We start from the raw sequence: 16,570 nt of genomic DNA, 5'->3' as shown, positions 1-16,570 counted from the left end.
ATTTCGGGAAGGGAGTTGTCAATAGAGAGGGTGTCTGCAGAATCCAGTTTGAGGTCGTTGAGGTGTCGAAGGGGTGACAGTGGGTGAGGTGTACCTTGTCATGAGGGATCAACAGGGTCATGGTTCACGTTGTGGATTTAATTCATTAGGGAGTTACCAGAAAGATGTTTAAGGTAGGGATGGGCAAACCCTTTCTTAAAGGACTTTGTTCTGTGGTCTGTGCCAGCTACTCAACTCCACCAATGCAGTGTGAAAGCAGCCATAGGCAATATATAAAGGGATGAGTGTGGCTGTGTGTCAATAAAACTTTATTTATTTGTGGACACTAAAATTTTACTTTCATGTAATTTTCATGTGTTACAAAACACATGAATTCTTTATTCCCCCCCCCCCCCCCCCCCCCCCCGTGGCCTGCAGGCTGTGGTTTGCTGACGCTGGTTTGTGACTGAAAGGTCAAAGTGGATCAGTGGGGCTGTTTCATTTACTGAGGAGTTACTGGGGGTCACTGTGGACTCCGGTTATCAGTTTCATTTTTAAGGGTTCAAAGGTGGTCAGATCACTGAGGATGGACATTGATAGTGAATTCACTGGAGGCCAGTAGGAGATCTGTGGATGTTTCTGGGGACTGTCATTGGATGTTACAGCAGTCACTGGGAGGTCAGTAAAAGACAGTGAAAGTAACTGAGGGGCCCCTGGAATTTGGAGTCTTAGTTTAAGTAATTGAGGGGTCAAGAGAGTCAGGGAAGGTCACTGAGGGCTCCTACTCAGGACACAATAGTGAATGTTGGTGGAATCACTGAGATTTCGTGGATGGTCATGGCTTAGTCAGGGAGGTGGGATACAGATGTATCTATATACTCTGACAAAATAAGAGATCACTGGAGGAGTCACAGAGACTCCTGCATTTCTGAGTCCTCATGGATACTAATGGCAGTCATTCGGGACTAGTGCATATGAGCAAATGGGAAAGTCACTGAGCGATCATGAAAGCGCTTTGTGGACCCTGGTGGTAGTAGATGTCATTGAAAGTCAATGGTTACTGCAAACTGGTGGTACCTGGGGATAGAGGTGACACTGAGGGAGCAGTGGGCCATCCCTATCATCCATGGTGGTGACTGGAAGGAAGGCTGACCCAGCAACTGGGGTTTGACTAGCTGAGGATGTTCTGTCCACCTAGGGGTGTAGGCTCTGTTGGTCTGACTGGGTGGCGTGTATCTGTCCACCTGGCTTCAGGGTCTGTCTATCCAGCTGGCTTGAGGGGATCTCTCTGTATATCCTTCCAAGAGCCTGGCTTCCACATAGGCTGAGGTCTTTCCTACTGGCAGAGGTTAAGTCTGTCAAGCTAAAGGTCTGGCTGGCTAGTTGACTGGGTAGGTGGGGTATCTCTCCACTGGGATAACATCTCTTTGTCCAGTTGTGTGTGTGGGAGGGGGGCTGTCCTTGAGGGATTCTGTCTTTTGGTTGGCTGGACATGGGGTAGGGGGGACATCCATGTGTCTGGCCACAGGTCTTTCTAGATGTCTGGCTAGGCATCTTACCATCTGTCCAAGAATCTGTCCATTTGTCTGGCTGTCCTGCTGGAGTCTATTCGTCTCCCCAGGACTCTATCTAGAAGTCTGTCTTCCTGGGGATCTTTCTGCCTATCTGGGATCTTATGGCCTATAAACACAAGTGGCCAAGGCTGTGGTCCACCTGTCATGCTTCTTGCTGGTTTGGGTGTCTTTCTGGCTGCATGTTCACCCATGGGGGCACTCCATGCCCCCCTCATTGTTTAACCTGCCTGTCCTCCTGACCATCCCTCCACGTCTCTCCAAACATTCAAACTCTCCTGGCTTGTCTTCCACGCAGGCTGGGTGTGGGGAATGGAAAGATCCTTAAAACCTCCACAGCGGCCTCAGCCGGTCCACCTCTCCCTTCTCCCAGAGGACTACAAGCTGTGTTCTTGCAGTGGGATGTGCTGCTTCTGGTGGCCCCCTTATTCACCCTACTGGTGGCAGTCTTGTGCACTGGGTGCAGATGGCATGGCCCTGCATATGCTGAGCACCCTGATGCCTACATGCCACATGACAGTCTGCCACCTGAGTGCTTGCTGAACTGGCCACTCAACAGAGCCAGGTGGACTGGGTGCTGGAATGTACTCAAGGATGCTTTCGCTGTGCTGAGAGGAATCCAGCCTGCCTTCATGTTGCCAAGGAGAAAATCCTAACTATGGTGGGGAAACCTAGCAGACACCACCTTAATCTGAGAAGTTGTGGGGAGATACTCTGAGACTATTGACATCTCCACTTAACAGTCCTCTCTGCCTTCCTTTGCTAGTAAAGGACAGAAAAAAATTTGAAAAATATTCTCCCACTGCTCCCTTTATTAAGAACCTGCAGCTGGGTCTGGGCTATTGAGCTATGGCCCATCCACAAATCTGGCATTCGGCAAATAGGAAAAATGTCACTCCAGTTACAAAGTGGCAGCTTCCGTGATTGGAGCTAACTGCCTTTGGGAGGGCTTTGGTTTCAGCCTCCTGACTCTCTTCAGGGGTTCTCGGTTTGTGTTCTGAATGGAAGATCCTTCCTGGTCCCTTTCTGGGGAAACGGTCAGCAGCTCAGAGCTGGGGGAACACAACCCACAAAGAAAGCCACCCTACTTTCTGTTGCACTGCCAACCCCCACCACCCCTGCTCTTTGAAGAGGCCAGCTTTCTACCCTCAGGAACTGCCCTGCAGTAGAACTGCAGGGAAGGAAAAAGCACTCTTCCCTATTTTTAAAAAATGACATCCTTAATATGTTCATACCAACTCTTCCCCAGGCTGGCCCCCCTCTTCCAGGGCTGAGCCTGGGCATCACCCAGAATGAGCTCCAGAAGGGAGCATGTGCCTTTGGAGGCAGCCGACTCAGCCCTGACTCTGAGCTGACAGCTCAGGTTCCTGTGACCTCCAGTGTTCTGACAGTCAGCGGGCAGCATCTTGATCAGGGTCAAGCCGCCCTGCATCCTGGCTTGCAGCATCTCTGCCCAACTTTAACCCTGTACTCGGGACAAACAACACTAAGTAGCTGAAATAATATATTTGGAATATATGATACATAAATATATGTATTTGGAATAATTGTTTATTTTTTAGGTGTGATAATGGTATGATTTTTGTTGAGTGCCTATGTTTTAGAGATATATGAAACATTTATGAATGAAATGATGTCTGAGATTTGCTTCAAAATAAGCGAGTGGAGTGGATGTAGGAAGTGGGTAGGCTGTAAAGGAAACCAGATTGGTCAACATACATGGGCTCATGGACTCTTGCACGTCCGTCTGCTATGTTTGAAATTTCCCACAATTAAAAGATTTAAAATAATCAACCAGTAGAGAGGTGAACAATCGTTTTTATAAAAAGAGCAAACACGTCACAGAGAACACACAAATGGCCAATAAGCATTTGAACAGATGCACAACTTTCATCATAATTAAAGAAATGCAAATTCAATTAGGAAACATTTTGCACCTAAAGCTTGGCAAAAATGACAAGTCTGATAGTGCCCAGTGCTGGCAAGGACACAGGAAACAGATCTATTCGTAGTGGCCAGGACAGTCTCGTGAAGGACAATTCAGCAGCATGTATGATCATTTTAAAGACAAAATTCCACTTGTAGGAAGTTATTCATCAGATATACTTGCATGAGAATGCACAAAAGTATGTTCAATGATTTTTATTTCAATTAAATTTATTAGGATAACACTGGTTAATAACGTCATATAAATTTCTGGTGTACAAGCTTATAATATGACGTCTGACACTTGTGTGCTCATGTGCTCACCACCCAAAGTCTATGTCACCACACATTTGACCCTCTTGATCCTACCCCACACCCCGTCCCTCTGGTAACCACCAACCATTCTGTTGTATCTATGAGTTTATTTGTTGCTTTTTATTTTATATCCCATGAGACTGAAATCACATGACATTCTTGAAGCAATGTTTGTGATAGTAAATAAACACAGGAAACAAATGTGCAGCCATTACAAGGAGGTGGAGCCACAAGTACTGGACCTCCTAGACAACCTGGAAGTACGCTCGGTGACCTCGGGCACCCTGAAGAGATCATTAGAGGGAGAGATGGCAAGTCTCAGAATCATGTGCACAGCATGATCCCTTTTGGGTTAAAAAAAATACCATGAATAGAAAATGTCTGGCCGGATTTATAAATAGTAGTCAATATTCTTTGGAAAGTAAGGCTGGATTCTTGGGGGCATGGGGAGGAGAAAGGTGGTTTATTTTTCAATGTATATGCTTCTGTATGTGTTTTTTTTTTTTAACATGAGGGTATGTTACTTTTACAATTTAAAGAAATATCAGTATTTGAGAAGTATTTGCAACATCGTTAAACTCTGGAAAGCCAACAGACAAAACCCAGGTGCCTCCCCTGCATGCCAAAGAAAAGTGGGCAGAAAACCCAGAAGGCAGCTCACAGAAGTGGTCAACAAGAAATGTTTACCCACAGTGGCATTTCAGTGAAGTCTCCCTCCTCCCTGGATCCCCAGTGTGCCACCCAACCCCCAAGGCACCAGCGGCGTGCTTGCCCAGCTGATATCATGCCATCATGGTCCACAAGCACATGCCCTCCCTCTTCTGCACACTGGGAGCGTGTCACACACAGCATTCACAACACGCTTATTCAACTCTATATTGAGTTTCTTCTTAATGGCTGCATCCTGACTCAAGGAACTGCAGTCCTGCCGATGGACATCTAGGCTGCCTCCCTGCATTTGCTGCTACAAACATGGGACAGATCCTTGCACAGGCACCACTGGAGTGTGCGTGTCATGCACATGCCTAAAGGTCCGTCTACTGGATCAAAGAGTGGATGCACATTATTACTTGTAGGGATGTCCCGTTAGGCAATTTCCATCCCAAGCTCTAACTTATTATGAGGTCCTGTCCCCCATACCCTTACCAACCATATTTAATCTTGTCCATCTTTGCCAATCTGATAGATAAAAATGGTCTCTTGCTACAAACTTGCTGGTAGTAAATATCTAAAGGCTTAGACTTGTGCATCCCCTTGGAGCAGAGATTCCAATTCTAGGAATGCACCCTAACGGAAGAATGAAGGATGGCAGGCAGGAGGTTCTGCAACCAGTTTGGTGGACCACAGCCGAAAAGACACTTCCTGTCAGCCTGCATTTTTATTTCTTTTTGTACAAGAAAGAATACATCCTCTCTCCTAAAAGTTTCAGATACAAAGATGTGGAATAAATTTCTCCATTACCCCTTGGCCCTACCTCTCAGTGGCTTCCAACCATTATTAATGGTTGGCATGTCTCCTTCTAGATCTTTCTATTTAAAAACTTAATAATTTAAAGTGAAACAAAAATATGAATTTGTAATTATTTTCCTTTTAATCTTTTACTATGAAAAATTTAAAATGCACATAAAAGCAGAAATACAACAAACCCCATCTACATCACCTCAATTTGTTTTAGCTACTTTTTTTCTCCCTCTGCTGAAGCATTTTCAAGCAAGTACAAGCTCGTATTTCTCCCCCAAATACTTCACCATGTCTGTAAAAACTACAGGCTAAGGACATTTTCTAAAGTAACCCCAATGCCATATCACCCAACATTAACAGTAATTCCTTTAAGACTTCAGTTAACTTTTTGAAATGATGTCGAATTTCAGTACAAAAATAGGGCCAGGATCTCCCATAAGCCCATTCACTTGGATTCCCCATTTGTTACTACTTCTGAGTATTGAGAACCCTAGAACTTGAGACGTCAATTGCAGACATGGTGTGGGGCTTCTGAGCACAAGCGCCACCTGCTCTGGGCCACCACTGGACTCTGGCGAATGCCACACTGGGAACAGAGTCCATGCTTGCTCGGTCTCCTCCCTTGTCCTTTCCATTTCCAAACTACACAAGTACTGATTTCTACCTCGAAAAGTGCAAAAATGGACAGACATCCCTGCATGCACCCCTCAAATCCAAGGCTCCCCGTGAATCCTCAAGACATTACCTATGCCCACACAAGGCACCAGTGGACATTTCCCCCACCTTGTTTCTCTCTTCAGTAACTGTTATTCCATTGCCTCATTTCACAAATGCCCCTACTCAAACATCCAGGCATGGCTGTGCCCAGCAGCACCCCTGTGACCCTAGGATGGTGACTCAAACAGAGCCACATTTTAAATGCTGAAACCACCATGCCAAACTGCCATCCACAAAGCCATTACCCACAGGTTTTTCCACCAGAAGAGTATGAGGGGACCCGTTTCCCCAATGTCACCAGCATCTGATACCACACATCCCCAACGGCTAAACACAACTGCTGAGCACACGTGGACCTGATTACCCTTCATAAAGTCCAACAAGGCTGGTGAGCCTGAGGTGTCGGCTTCTCTGAGGAATTGGAAAGACCTAAACTCAAATGCTTAACACAGTGCAGGCCACAAGAAGTGCATCATAAATAGTTTGCACCTTATTTTCTGTCTGTCCCTGGCCAGCAGCTGGTCCCCAGCACCAAGCCCCGCTCTACATGAGACGTCTATGTTCACGTTAAGAAACAAAACACATGACTAAGGGCCTGCTGTGTGCTGGGGAACCAACCGGCACTCACCTAGGCACTCGTCGGCAGACGCAGTCTTGTCACGGCTCTGTGACATCGGCATGAGGTGCAAGCAAACAGGACAGGAAAGGCAGGAGGCCCACACCTACTGCAGCCCACCTTCAGTATGGGGACAGGCAGTTGGGTGAATGGTGGCCCCCAACATATGCCCACAGCCTAATTCCTAGAGTCAGTGAATGTGGGCTTATTTGGGAAAATAGGTCTTTGCATATGTGAAATGAAGGTCATCCTGGATTTTACGATGGGCTATAAATCCAATGAAAAGTGTCCTTGTAGGAGGCATGCAGAGGAGACTTGACAGACAGTATAGGAAAGCCAAGTGAAGACACAGGCAGACTAGCGATGCAGTGAAAAGCCAAGGAACATCAAGGAGCAGCCACCAGAAGCTGGAAGACGCAACGGAATGGAGGAGCTGGGGGTGGAGCCAACACCTGCATCTTCCACATCTGGCCTCCAGAACTGGGAATAAGTGTGTTGTTTTAAGCCATTCAGTTGGTGGCAATGTTATGGTAGCCCCAGGAAACCAAATCATCATGGTGTCATACTACTCTCCTTTTGTATTTTGGAATTTTCATGACTTTCAAAATATTTTAATGGCATAGTCTTCATTTGTGAAGTGAGGCTGTGGCAAGCTGGGAGAGGCCCTGACTGGACTAGTATTAGCGCAGCCAGATGTCACGGCCATCCCGTTAGGTCCCATCCCGTGCTCTCTGAATGCGGAGCCCACTGGGCACTACATACTCCCCTACTCTCATTGGAGCCCTTAAGAGCACTGTCTACTGCAGGGTCTTTGCCTGGGCCAGCCAGGCAGCCCCTGCTACTCGATGCCATCATGTAGCTCTCAGAGCACCTGCAGAGGCCTTGCTCCTCGTGCCCTGCCTGACTTGTTTCTCCATAGGCCTGTCTCCATCTGGTGTGGATTTCTTTTCAACTTGTGTGCATCCTGTAGGGTCCTGGCACCCACTGTGTGTAAAACCAGGGCCCTTGGGTACAGACAATGGAAGTGGGCAGAGAGGGAGGACAAAGTGGATGAGTGTGACGAGGCAAGAAGGCCCCAGTCTCTCCTGTGCAGCCCTGGCCCTCCTGTATGACCTCAGATAAACCCTTCCCTGACAAGACAGCTGGAGGAATGTATGGCGGGTAGTCCCTAAAGTGTCACTGTATCCCTAGTGAATGGAAAGAAGGTGTGCCTGTGTACTGAGGCAGGCAGAGGGATCCTGCTGAGCACTGAATAGGTCCCGTCCTCTGAGTCAGTCCCAAGTCTCAGGCTTGTTCGCAGCAAACACAACAGGCCCTGCCAACTGCACCCATGCCCCCTCCCAGATGACGAGCCAGCACAGGACCTGCATTCCCAACTGACAGCAGCACCACCTCTCTCAGGGGCAGCACTAACCCTTCCTGGTGGCTCAGGGGCAAGCCAGCACACCAGGCTGCCTTGTCCTAGACACAGTGTTAACAGCAGGCCTGAGTGTCCCTGAGAGTCAGGTCCCCACCTGAGGGGGCGCCATGGACAGTCCTCCACACTCTCCCCGACAGCGGGCCTGTCCAAGCTACTCAGAGGCAAACAAGGGGTTGTGGCAGAGACTTTATTCTGACCTCCCCCACTTCCTGGGTCCAAGTCCACATCCTGACTGAAGAGTGGGCTCACTCAGCACTCAAAAAGACCCTCTTGTGTGCAGTGTTGGTGTAGGGGTGCCAGCGCCACTCCACATCAGCTGTGGCCTCCTGTTCCAGCGTGCCCAGGCGGATCATGTACACTGGTAGAGAAGAACAGGAATGTTGTCACCTATACAGCCAGTATGTTCCCACCACCAGACATGAGATAAAGCCCCCAACTCACACTTCAGCTCAAAGCGAGGCCCAACCTCGGTCAGCTCCACGTTACGGTGGTCAGTCTTCCTGTACACGTGGTGCCTGGGGCATAGGGAGGTGGGTGGGAGCGAGAGGAGGCAGAGAGCAGCTGTGAGTCCACAACAAACAGCACAGGGACACAAAGGGCAGGTCATCACCCCAGAGCCCAGCTCAGACGCACCGGAAGGAGATGTAGTCATCCTGGTTTGCGAAGGTGATGACACGGTGGCTGTCATCTTTGGGCACAGGGAACAGGTAACGAAGGATGTCAGAGACCTGGAGCAGAGGGAAGAAGAGGGGAATGCCCTGCCTGGCAACCCTTGCCCCCAACCTTGTCACATGCCTGCGGCTCAAGACTCACCCGCTTGCCGAGGTGGGAGGAGAAGCCATGCACGATGAGGTGAGGTTTGGCCTCTGACACGGTGCCCAGGTCGGGGACATCATGCCGCATAACCACATTGCACAGTGTGAAGTAAGCAGTGGGGCCGAAGGGCAGGTGGCTGACAATGAGCCCGACTGGTGGAGCCAGGCAGGCCGTCAGAGACCACATCTGCTCTCAGATGCCACCCCAGCAGACAGCCTGCTCCCACCCACCAGCCTCACCAGGTGTGCCGCGATGTTCGTGGATAACCAGCAAGTCGGTGACCCCGTTGGCTTTGCAGGCTCGCACCAGCGCCCCCACCTCATGGCGGCCACGGTTCATGCGCTGGGCGCCTGGGAACACCAACTTCAGCTCCTGCACATGCGCTCTGGTTAGGACCTGGCCCGGTACCTGGGTGTCTCCCACTCACTCCCACTGCTGGTACCTTTGCAAACATCTTGAGGCGGGAACTCGGGTCTCGGGAGGTAGTGATCATGACTTTGGGATCCTCAACCCCTGCCCATCGATACTCGTCATCCACGTGGTTGGTCACACCTGTGAGAAGGATGAGGCGCGAATGTGACAATGTCTTGAGAAGTAAGACACTAACTTGGGGGTGGCCGACTCCATCCATAACAGCACCATCTAAGTACCTCCAGTGATGGAATGTTCCACACCCACGCTGGGCAAGAGGGTGGGCCCAGCCACATTGGCTGCAAGCACAAGTGCGACTGAGGAACCCAATTTTTCAGTGTGACTTAATTTCAGTTATGGAAGCTGCATTAAATCACACAGGGATAGTGGCTATCGTGTCACCGTAAGTCAGATTCTATTAAGATCAAAGGGAACAGACTCCTATCTCTATAATAAATATTTATAACATTTGTGATTCCTTTCGTATTTGTTGAATAATGCAATGAGTGAAACATTTGGATGCCAATGAAGTGCTGGGAGCTAGGGAAATTGCAGTGAACAAAATGTACACCATCCTGCCATGGCAGAACTCACATTCCAGTGAAGGGAACAATTAACAGACAAAGCAAAGCAGAGAGTATGGTGGGTAATATTGTATGTGTCTCTAAATGGAACTGGGAGCTCCCTGAGGTGCCATCGGTGCAGAGCCATGAGGACTCTTGGGGGACAGTTCCAGGATCAGGAATCACAGAGCCTTTTCTCAAGGTGCTTGAGGAAAGACATGGAGGCCAGTGGGCTTAAGTGCAGGAAGGAGGTGGCCCAATGTCGGGGAACGTCACCTTCACCGCCAGCGTCGTCAAATTCCAGGGACCCCTGTAAGGCCAGAGCCTCCCTGCGTAACTCCGTAGGGATCAGGCGGTTCTCTGCAGGGGAAGACAGAGGGGCAAGTGAGACATATACATGGAGCCCTCAGTTAATACAACACTGTAGCTTACAAACTTGCACAAACTTGATGGAAAAAATACCGTTCTAACTCCTCTCTGAGCAGAGAGATGATACATGATTATTGGGGGTGGGGGTGGGGAGACAAAACTATTTTTGTCTACATGCTGTTAACAATGGTTACAGATTTCATTTTCTATGGTTTCTGAGTCTCATGGCTTGAAGGCTTTCTAAAATATTTAATCACAAGCATGTATTGCTTTTGTAGTTAGAAAAAAATTAACAAATTAATTTTTTAAAAAACAAATACATACTGCTCTTTCTGTATGAAGGTGGATCAGAAATCCTGAAACCCTCTAACAAAAACTCCTGCTAATCATGATGCTCTGTGAACTGAAGCTCCAGCCAGCCGAAGGGCGGGCTACCAGCATGTTCACTTTGCAGTATGGAGTTGAACATGAGAATGCCCCTGGACCCAGCCTTCTCTCAAGTGTGCCCCGGAGGAACTCTTGCACATGAAGATACTCACCCGAAAGAAACACCCACTACACTCAACATACTTTAAAAACACTGCTGAACGAAAACATAAAGCTGCAAAAGAATATGTACAATCTATCTTTAAAACTAAAAATCGACCACTATGATTTAGGGATACAAACAAGTATGACACAAGCACAGACAAGGAAGAAAACAGTTTATTTGTAAACAATATTCAATATTGTGGTCATGTAAGTTGTGGAAAATATTCCTGAATTTCTGTATGATGATCATTTTTCATTTTTAAGGTGGGCGGATAGGTCACAGGTGTTTAATATGCTTAATGTAAACATATATACACATAACCAGACACTTTATTTATCTAAAACCTAGGAACATCAAAGTGAATTTAAAATAATCAGAGGCATTGAGTTGATGTACCATCAGGCAGGAAACAAAACTTCACCGACACAAAAACTAACACTATTAGGATAACTAAAAATCAGGCATGTGCGACAGACTCTTCATTTGTATGGCAAATAGAACGTGGGGAAAACATTGCAAAGTTAGATTCCTAATTTACAACGCAAATAAAATTAAGTCCCACGCGGATTAACACTTTAAAAATGCAAGGGAATCATAATACCGCCAAAAGACAGTAAGATATGCTTGTTACCTTGTACTACTGAAAAAGGTAGCAAGATGAAAAACCAAAGGGATGTGGGAAATATCTATAGGGATGTGGGGCGTATCTATAGGACCGTGGTAATAATTTTAAATTTGAGAACTAGACACATTGTAAACAAAATTAATAGGCAAGCTGTAAAATCTGGATACTGCAGCACAAGTAATTCATACCATCCTACGAGGAGTACCTTTGCAAGCCAACAGGAAGACCCAACAGGCAAGGAAAATGGCCAATAAATACTCGAAAAGATGCTCCCGGTCATACTACCACGAAGAAAAGCTAATTAAACGCGTTTTATACCACTTGGTCTTTCTTTCCCTGGGGTTTTTAAAATGCAAACCCAATCTTTCTAAAGACTGGTCTGGCGCCGCCGAGCGGCGGGGCAGTACCTTCGAGAGCGCGCCGCACCTTCTCCTTCCTCTCGTGGGCGACGCGCTGCGCCTCCTCCCGGGCTTTGCGGTACAGGTATTCGCGGCGCAGGCGGGCCTCACGGCGCAGCTGGGGAACAGCAGGTCAGGTCAGCCACTCTTTCGCCAAGCACGCCTGGGCCCTGGGACCATCCACCCCGAGCTCAGGGGCCACGTCCCCAGCCCTCCGCGAACCCCCGACCACCAAAACCAGAGCTCAAACATCCCTACCATCCTGAACGCCGCTTCCACGTGGGTCCAGGAAAATCTGCAGGCGCTGCCTGCGCAACGCAGTCCTCGCTTCCGCCCTCAACCAAGAAGGTCGTTAGAGGCTTCACTAAACGTAGCAGCGGTCGAGAATGCCCAACGTTAAGATGGGGAAACAGTGGCTAGGAGTTGCAAGGCGATTGGTCAGTCAGGAAGCGCACGCTCACTGGACCAACCAATAGGCGGAGAGAGTGTCAAGATGTCACGTGGTCTAGGACAGCCGTTAATGAAGATGTCGGCCAGTGACTTCACCTTTCATCGCCACTATGCCGGATGCCCAACTTTAAGATGACGAACCGCTAAAATAGTATTGGCGGATCCAAATAGTGCGACTGTAAAAGCAGCACATTTGACCGTAGGGTCGCTTACCGGCTCCTTCGGGAATTAAATTTAAAGCCGTTTCTCCCTTAAAATGACTGCTACGCCTCCTTCCAACGCCACAGCGATAGCCCTACTTTTAAAGCCGCTTCCAGAAGCGACTCGGAACCACCCACAGCTCTCGCCGACTGTCTGATTGGCTGATCCGCTTTGGGTGCTAAACAGTAAAAGCGGCTAACCAGTTCCGAAATGCTACTCTACAGACGCTTGCCCTTAAAAGCAGTGACCCGGCGGCTTCCACACAGTGGGCCCACAGCTGGGAACGCCCCCTCGAGGGCGGATCTCGCGCGGCTATTGGCCAAAATTCTCGCACGGTGGGCGGTGACTGGGCGACCTGGAAGGAGGCTGACGCCAGACCAGAGTGTTACGGGCCCATGGCGGCACGGGACCTACGGGCTAAGCTGGACTCGCTGCTCCTGCAGCTGCTGCGGGACTTGGAAGAACTGGAGGCGAAGCGGGCGGCGCTGAACGCCCGGGTGGAGGAGGTGGAAGCCTGGAGTGGGCGGGCGGGCGGGCACACCGAGATAAACTGAGTTTTCACTGCCTCTCCTCTCTCCGCAGGGGTGGCTCTCGCTCTCCAAAGCCCGCTACGCCATGGGTACCAAGTCGGTTGGGCCCCTACAGTATGCCTCTCGCATGGAGCCCCAGGTCTGCGTCTGTACCAGGTGAGGAGGAGCTTTGCACGGCGGAATGGGTGGGCGGGCAGTGTCCCGGACGGGACTACCAACGTCCATTCTCCCTTTTCGTTCTTTAGCGAGACGCAAAACGGTCTCCAGAAATTTCGGGTGGTAAGAGCCAGCGCCCAGACTCCAGAGGAGGTGGGGCCCCGCGAGGCAGGTGAGCCGCCCTCTCCTTTCCGTCTTGGCCCTTTCTGGATGTCAAAGACAAAATGCACAGGGCAATTAAGATGATTTTATTCAGATTGTTGCGATAGAGAGAGCGCCCCAGATCTAAAGATCAGACTGTGTCAGCAGGTGGTTTTGGCTTTGACTTTTGTAGGGAGAAATAGACAAGTTATAGGCGAAGTTCTTTACAGTTGGGGTTGTTTGCCAATCAGGGCAAATCTAAGTTAATGAACAGAAAATGTGTATCTCTGTCTAGTTAGTTTCAGGGGAACAAAGTTTTAATCTTAGCTAATCATTCATGAGACAGAACGCAGAGTTGGAGGGGCCGTCTGGCCTTTCAGCATGTTCAGGCAAAATGGGAAAAGTCAGTGTGTGGCTTTGTCACAGGTAAACAAGGGTGTCATCTGTTGGTTTTATGAGAGTAATGAGCAATTTTGGACAGAAGCCCTCACCTGAATCACAAGGTGGGGAAGGGGGTTCTTTGTGGTAAGCTGGTTTACAGAACATAAAAGGTTGGAAGGATTTTCCAGCCATTAATATTTTCCAGAATCATCAGCTTAGATCAAGTTCAACATTGTGACCTGGAAGACAAGGGCCAGGTAACAAGACCCCAACCTCTACCCTCTCTTTCTGTAGCTCTGCGCAGGCGCAAGGGCCTCACCAGGACCCCAGAGCCAGAACCCTCCCCAGCCCCCCAGGACCCTCTGAACTGGTTTGGAATCCTGGTTCCCCACAGTCTGCGGCAGGCCCAGGCCAGCTTCCGGGAGGGTGAGTGGACTCTGTGTCAGCCGTGCGGCCCTTGGCCAAATTTGGACCTTCTACCTACAGGGAGCACTTGAGTGCTAATGCTAGAGCTGGGGTTAGTCTTCAAAGGGCTTTGCAGGTTTTCTCCATTGCAGACTTTATTGCATACCTGCTATTTTTTCTAAAAGCATTTATCGGGTGTTAGCAATGTTCCAGGCTTATGATACAGGTGCTGGGAATGTAGCAGGAAACAAAAGGGACAAAGATTCCTTATAGCATGTTATACACTTGAGGGGAGAAAGACAACCTGCAGATAAATAATGGGAATTGTTATGAAAAAGGAAGAGGCTGTGGTGGCTGGAGTGGGACAGAAGTGGGCTGAGGGAGCTATTTTAAGAAGGGTGGCCTGGGAAGGCCTCTTTGAAGAAATGAAGGAGGGAGCTTTGTGGGTGACCTGGGGGAACGGTGTTCTAGGTGGAGAGACCAGCCACGGCGAAAGCCTTAAGGTGAGATCATAGGGTCTGGCATGGCAGAGAAGAGGCCTGTGGGCTGGAGTGCAGCAGGGAGTACCCAGAGCTGAGGTCATACGGGGCCGGACACAGGGCTGTGTAGGCCCTGAGGAGGACATTGGGAGTGATGAGGTGGGCTAGCAGGGTGACAGTGCATGCTGGGCTGGAAGCGGCAAGAGGGATGAAGCAGGTGCCAGGGAGCATCCAGGTCTCAGATGCAAGTGGAGTTGGAGGAGGGGCTAAGTAAAGGAACCCGTGTGTTGTGAGAGCAGAAGCCCCAGGGTTTGCTGAGAGATCAGTTTGGGAATAACGAAAGGAGAAGAGTGAAGGATGAGCCCACAGTGTCCAGCCAGAATCCCTGGGATGATGGAGCTGCCCTCACCTGGTGTGCGAAGGCTGCAGAGCAGCAGCCGAGGGGACATAAGCTGGGTGTGGGTGTGTTCCCAGTGCTGTGGGGTGGAGATTCTGAGTGGGCATTTGAGCACGTCATCTGGAATTGGGAAGAGGCCTGAACTGGAGAGAGAAATTCTGGAGCCCACCACATAACACCGATGTTTAAATTCCCCAGTTGCTGACACAGACGCAGCATTAAAGCTGAGGTGGGGTAAGATCGCAGAGAGCCGGGGATGTGGACCGGAAGTGAGGAAGAGGCAGGTGAGAAACCATTAGAGGAGACTGAGAAGCAGTAGTGAGGCAGGAGCAACACCCAGAGGGTGAGGTGTCCGAGAAGCCAGGAGGAGAGTGTGTCCTGGATGGAGGGGATCAGATGTGTGGCCAACTATGCAGGTAGGCTGGACACAGTACTGGCCAGAGGACTGGGCAGCAGAGGCACCAGCCAAAAGCTACCTTGAGGTGGATCTGATGTGTGGAGCAGAGAAAACGGGTAGGGAGTTGAGGGCAAGAGCAGCAAGGGACTGTGACAATGGAAGAAACAAAATAAGGGCATGAGACAGTGTTATGATCTGGATTTTTAGCTGCTGGTGGGTGATAGAAGGGGTCAAGGAAGTTTTCGGAGGCAGTGACATTTTAGCAAAGACCTGAAAGAGGTAAGGGTGTGGGTCCCATGAGCTTCTTAAGCAGCCATGGCCACGCTGCTGGAGTGTTAGGAATCGTGCAGAGGCCAGAGAGGCCTGGCACCTTTCCAGTCCCTGGGGCTCTGCAGAGTCCCCTCCATCGTGTGTCACAGCACAGATACCACAGTGACAATCTCTCCCCTTCCTCTAGGCCTACAGCTGGCTGCAGACATGGCCAGCCTTCAGATCCGCATCAGCTGGGGTCGAAGCCAGCTCCGGGGGCTCCAGGACACACTCAAGCAGCTGGAGTCTGGGGCCGCCTGACCTGTGGCCAGACGCAGGCCGTGAGCACAGCTGTTCTTCCATGTGGTTGCCTTGTCTAGGCCTTCCTGTCCCTGTTCCCCCCACCCGAATTCCCCTCTGTAAAACGTCTCTGGTCTGCGTGTTTCCAACTTTGTTAGGTGTGAAAGTTTGAAGAGGCAAACTGAGGGATATTGAAAGTCACCACTGTGAAACCACTTCTAGTCCTGTGTTCTAGGACAGATGTACAGGGCAGGTGCAAAGCTGTTAGGTTAGCTTACACTAGTGAACAACTAGAACAACCTTAGCATAAATCAGTATAGGTGACATGCTACACAGCTGTGGCGGGAAGGACAAGAAGTAGGTGCTTCGGTTCCACTAGATCAGGGGTGTCCAAACTTTTTTCAACGTTTTCCACCAAGGGCCATATGCAGTAAAATACACAAACAGCCGGGCCACTCACTCGAGATGAAGTACGTATTGCCTCACCTGGTTTATTTAAGTAAACTAAATATATTTTTGGAATTTGCTGCAGGCCAATTAACAATGGATTGTGGGCTGCAGTTGGCCCGCGGGCAGCAGTTTGGACACCCGGAGGAAAAAAAAACATCATGGCTAACAGATCAGCAGAGGATGATTCCACATCAATAAAAAATACAAACATCTGTATAGATGGGCAGTCCTTGGCAGGTTTTAAGCCAGAAAGTGAAACAAATACGATGTAGGTTTTCAAAAGAACTCTAGGAAGAGACCTTTCAGGTTTTAAAA

At 49.3% G+C, this 16,570-nt stretch overlaps 2 protein-coding genes across 3 annotated transcripts; one reads left to right on the top strand and one right to left on the bottom strand.

The window, feature by feature from the left end:
• Positions 1–6,106: 6,106 nt before the first annotated feature.
• IMP4 (IMP U3 small nucleolar ribonucleoprotein 4) lies at positions 6,107–12,556 on the bottom strand. The gene is made up of 9 exons (XM_033117379.1): positions 11,978–12,556; positions 11,729–11,837; positions 10,072–10,155; positions 9,264–9,373; positions 9,061–9,193; positions 8,819–8,973; positions 8,639–8,733; positions 8,447–8,520; positions 6,107–8,363 (listed from the first exon to the last, which is right to left on the bottom strand). Exons 1-9 carry the CDS (start codon positions 11,978–11,980, stop codon positions 8,251–8,253), a joined length of 876 nt encoding a protein of 291 aa, XP_032973270.1. The 5' UTR covers positions 11,981–12,556; the 3' UTR covers positions 6,107–8,250.
• A 123-nt stretch (positions 12,557–12,679) lies between these two features.
• Positions 12,680–16,243, top strand: CCDC115 (coiled-coil domain containing 115). 2 transcript variants are annotated; one of them, XM_033117381.1, is made up of 5 exons: positions 12,680–12,867; positions 12,953–13,056; positions 13,146–13,228; positions 13,873–14,004; positions 15,714–16,243. In XM_033117381.1, exons 1-5 carry the CDS (start codon positions 12,766–12,768, stop codon positions 15,824–15,826), a joined length of 534 nt encoding a protein of 177 aa, XP_032973272.1. In that variant the 5' UTR covers positions 12,680–12,765; the 3' UTR covers positions 15,827–16,243. The 2 variants fall into 2 exon arrangements, with proteins under 2 accessions (XP_032973272.1, XP_032973271.1); XM_033117380.1 differs by having other exon boundaries at positions 12,711–12,876.
• Positions 16,244–16,570: the final 327 nt, after the last annotated feature.

This window comes from Rhinolophus ferrumequinum, chromosome 10 (genome assembly GCF_004115265.2).
Source record: "Rhinolophus ferrumequinum isolate MPI-CBG mRhiFer1 chromosome 10, mRhiFer1_v1.p, whole genome shotgun sequence".
NCBI classification, from domain to species: Eukaryota; Metazoa; Chordata; class Mammalia; order Chiroptera; family Rhinolophidae; genus Rhinolophus; species Rhinolophus ferrumequinum.
Note: the sequence above shows the minus strand (reverse complement) of the source record. Positions and strands in the feature narration are given on the sequence as shown.

Excerpts from the sequence above, each read along its gene's own strand:
- CCDC115 (XM_033117380.1), top strand. The coding sequence starts at position 12,766 with ATGGCGGCACGGGACCTACGGGCTAAGCTGGACTCGCTGCTCCTGCAG. Across the intron at positions 12,877-12,952 it reads TGAACGCCCGGGTGGAGGAG|GGGTGGCTCTCGCTCTCCAA; the intron begins GTGGAAGCCTGG and ends CTCTCTCCGCAG. Across the intron at positions 14,005-15,713 it reads CCAGGCCAGCTTCCGGGAGG|GCCTACAGCTGGCTGCAGAC; the intron begins GTGAGTGGACTC and ends CCCTTCCTCTAG.
- IMP4 (XM_033117379.1), bottom strand. Across the intron at positions 9,374-10,071 it reads TGACGACGCTGGCGGTGAAG|GTGTGACCAACCACGTGGAT; the intron begins GTGACGTTCCCC and ends TCCTTCTCACAG. Across the intron at positions 8,364-8,446 it reads GCCTCGCTTTGAGCTGAAGT|TGTACATGATCCGCCTGGGC; the intron begins GTGAGTTGGGGG and ends CTTCTCTACCAG.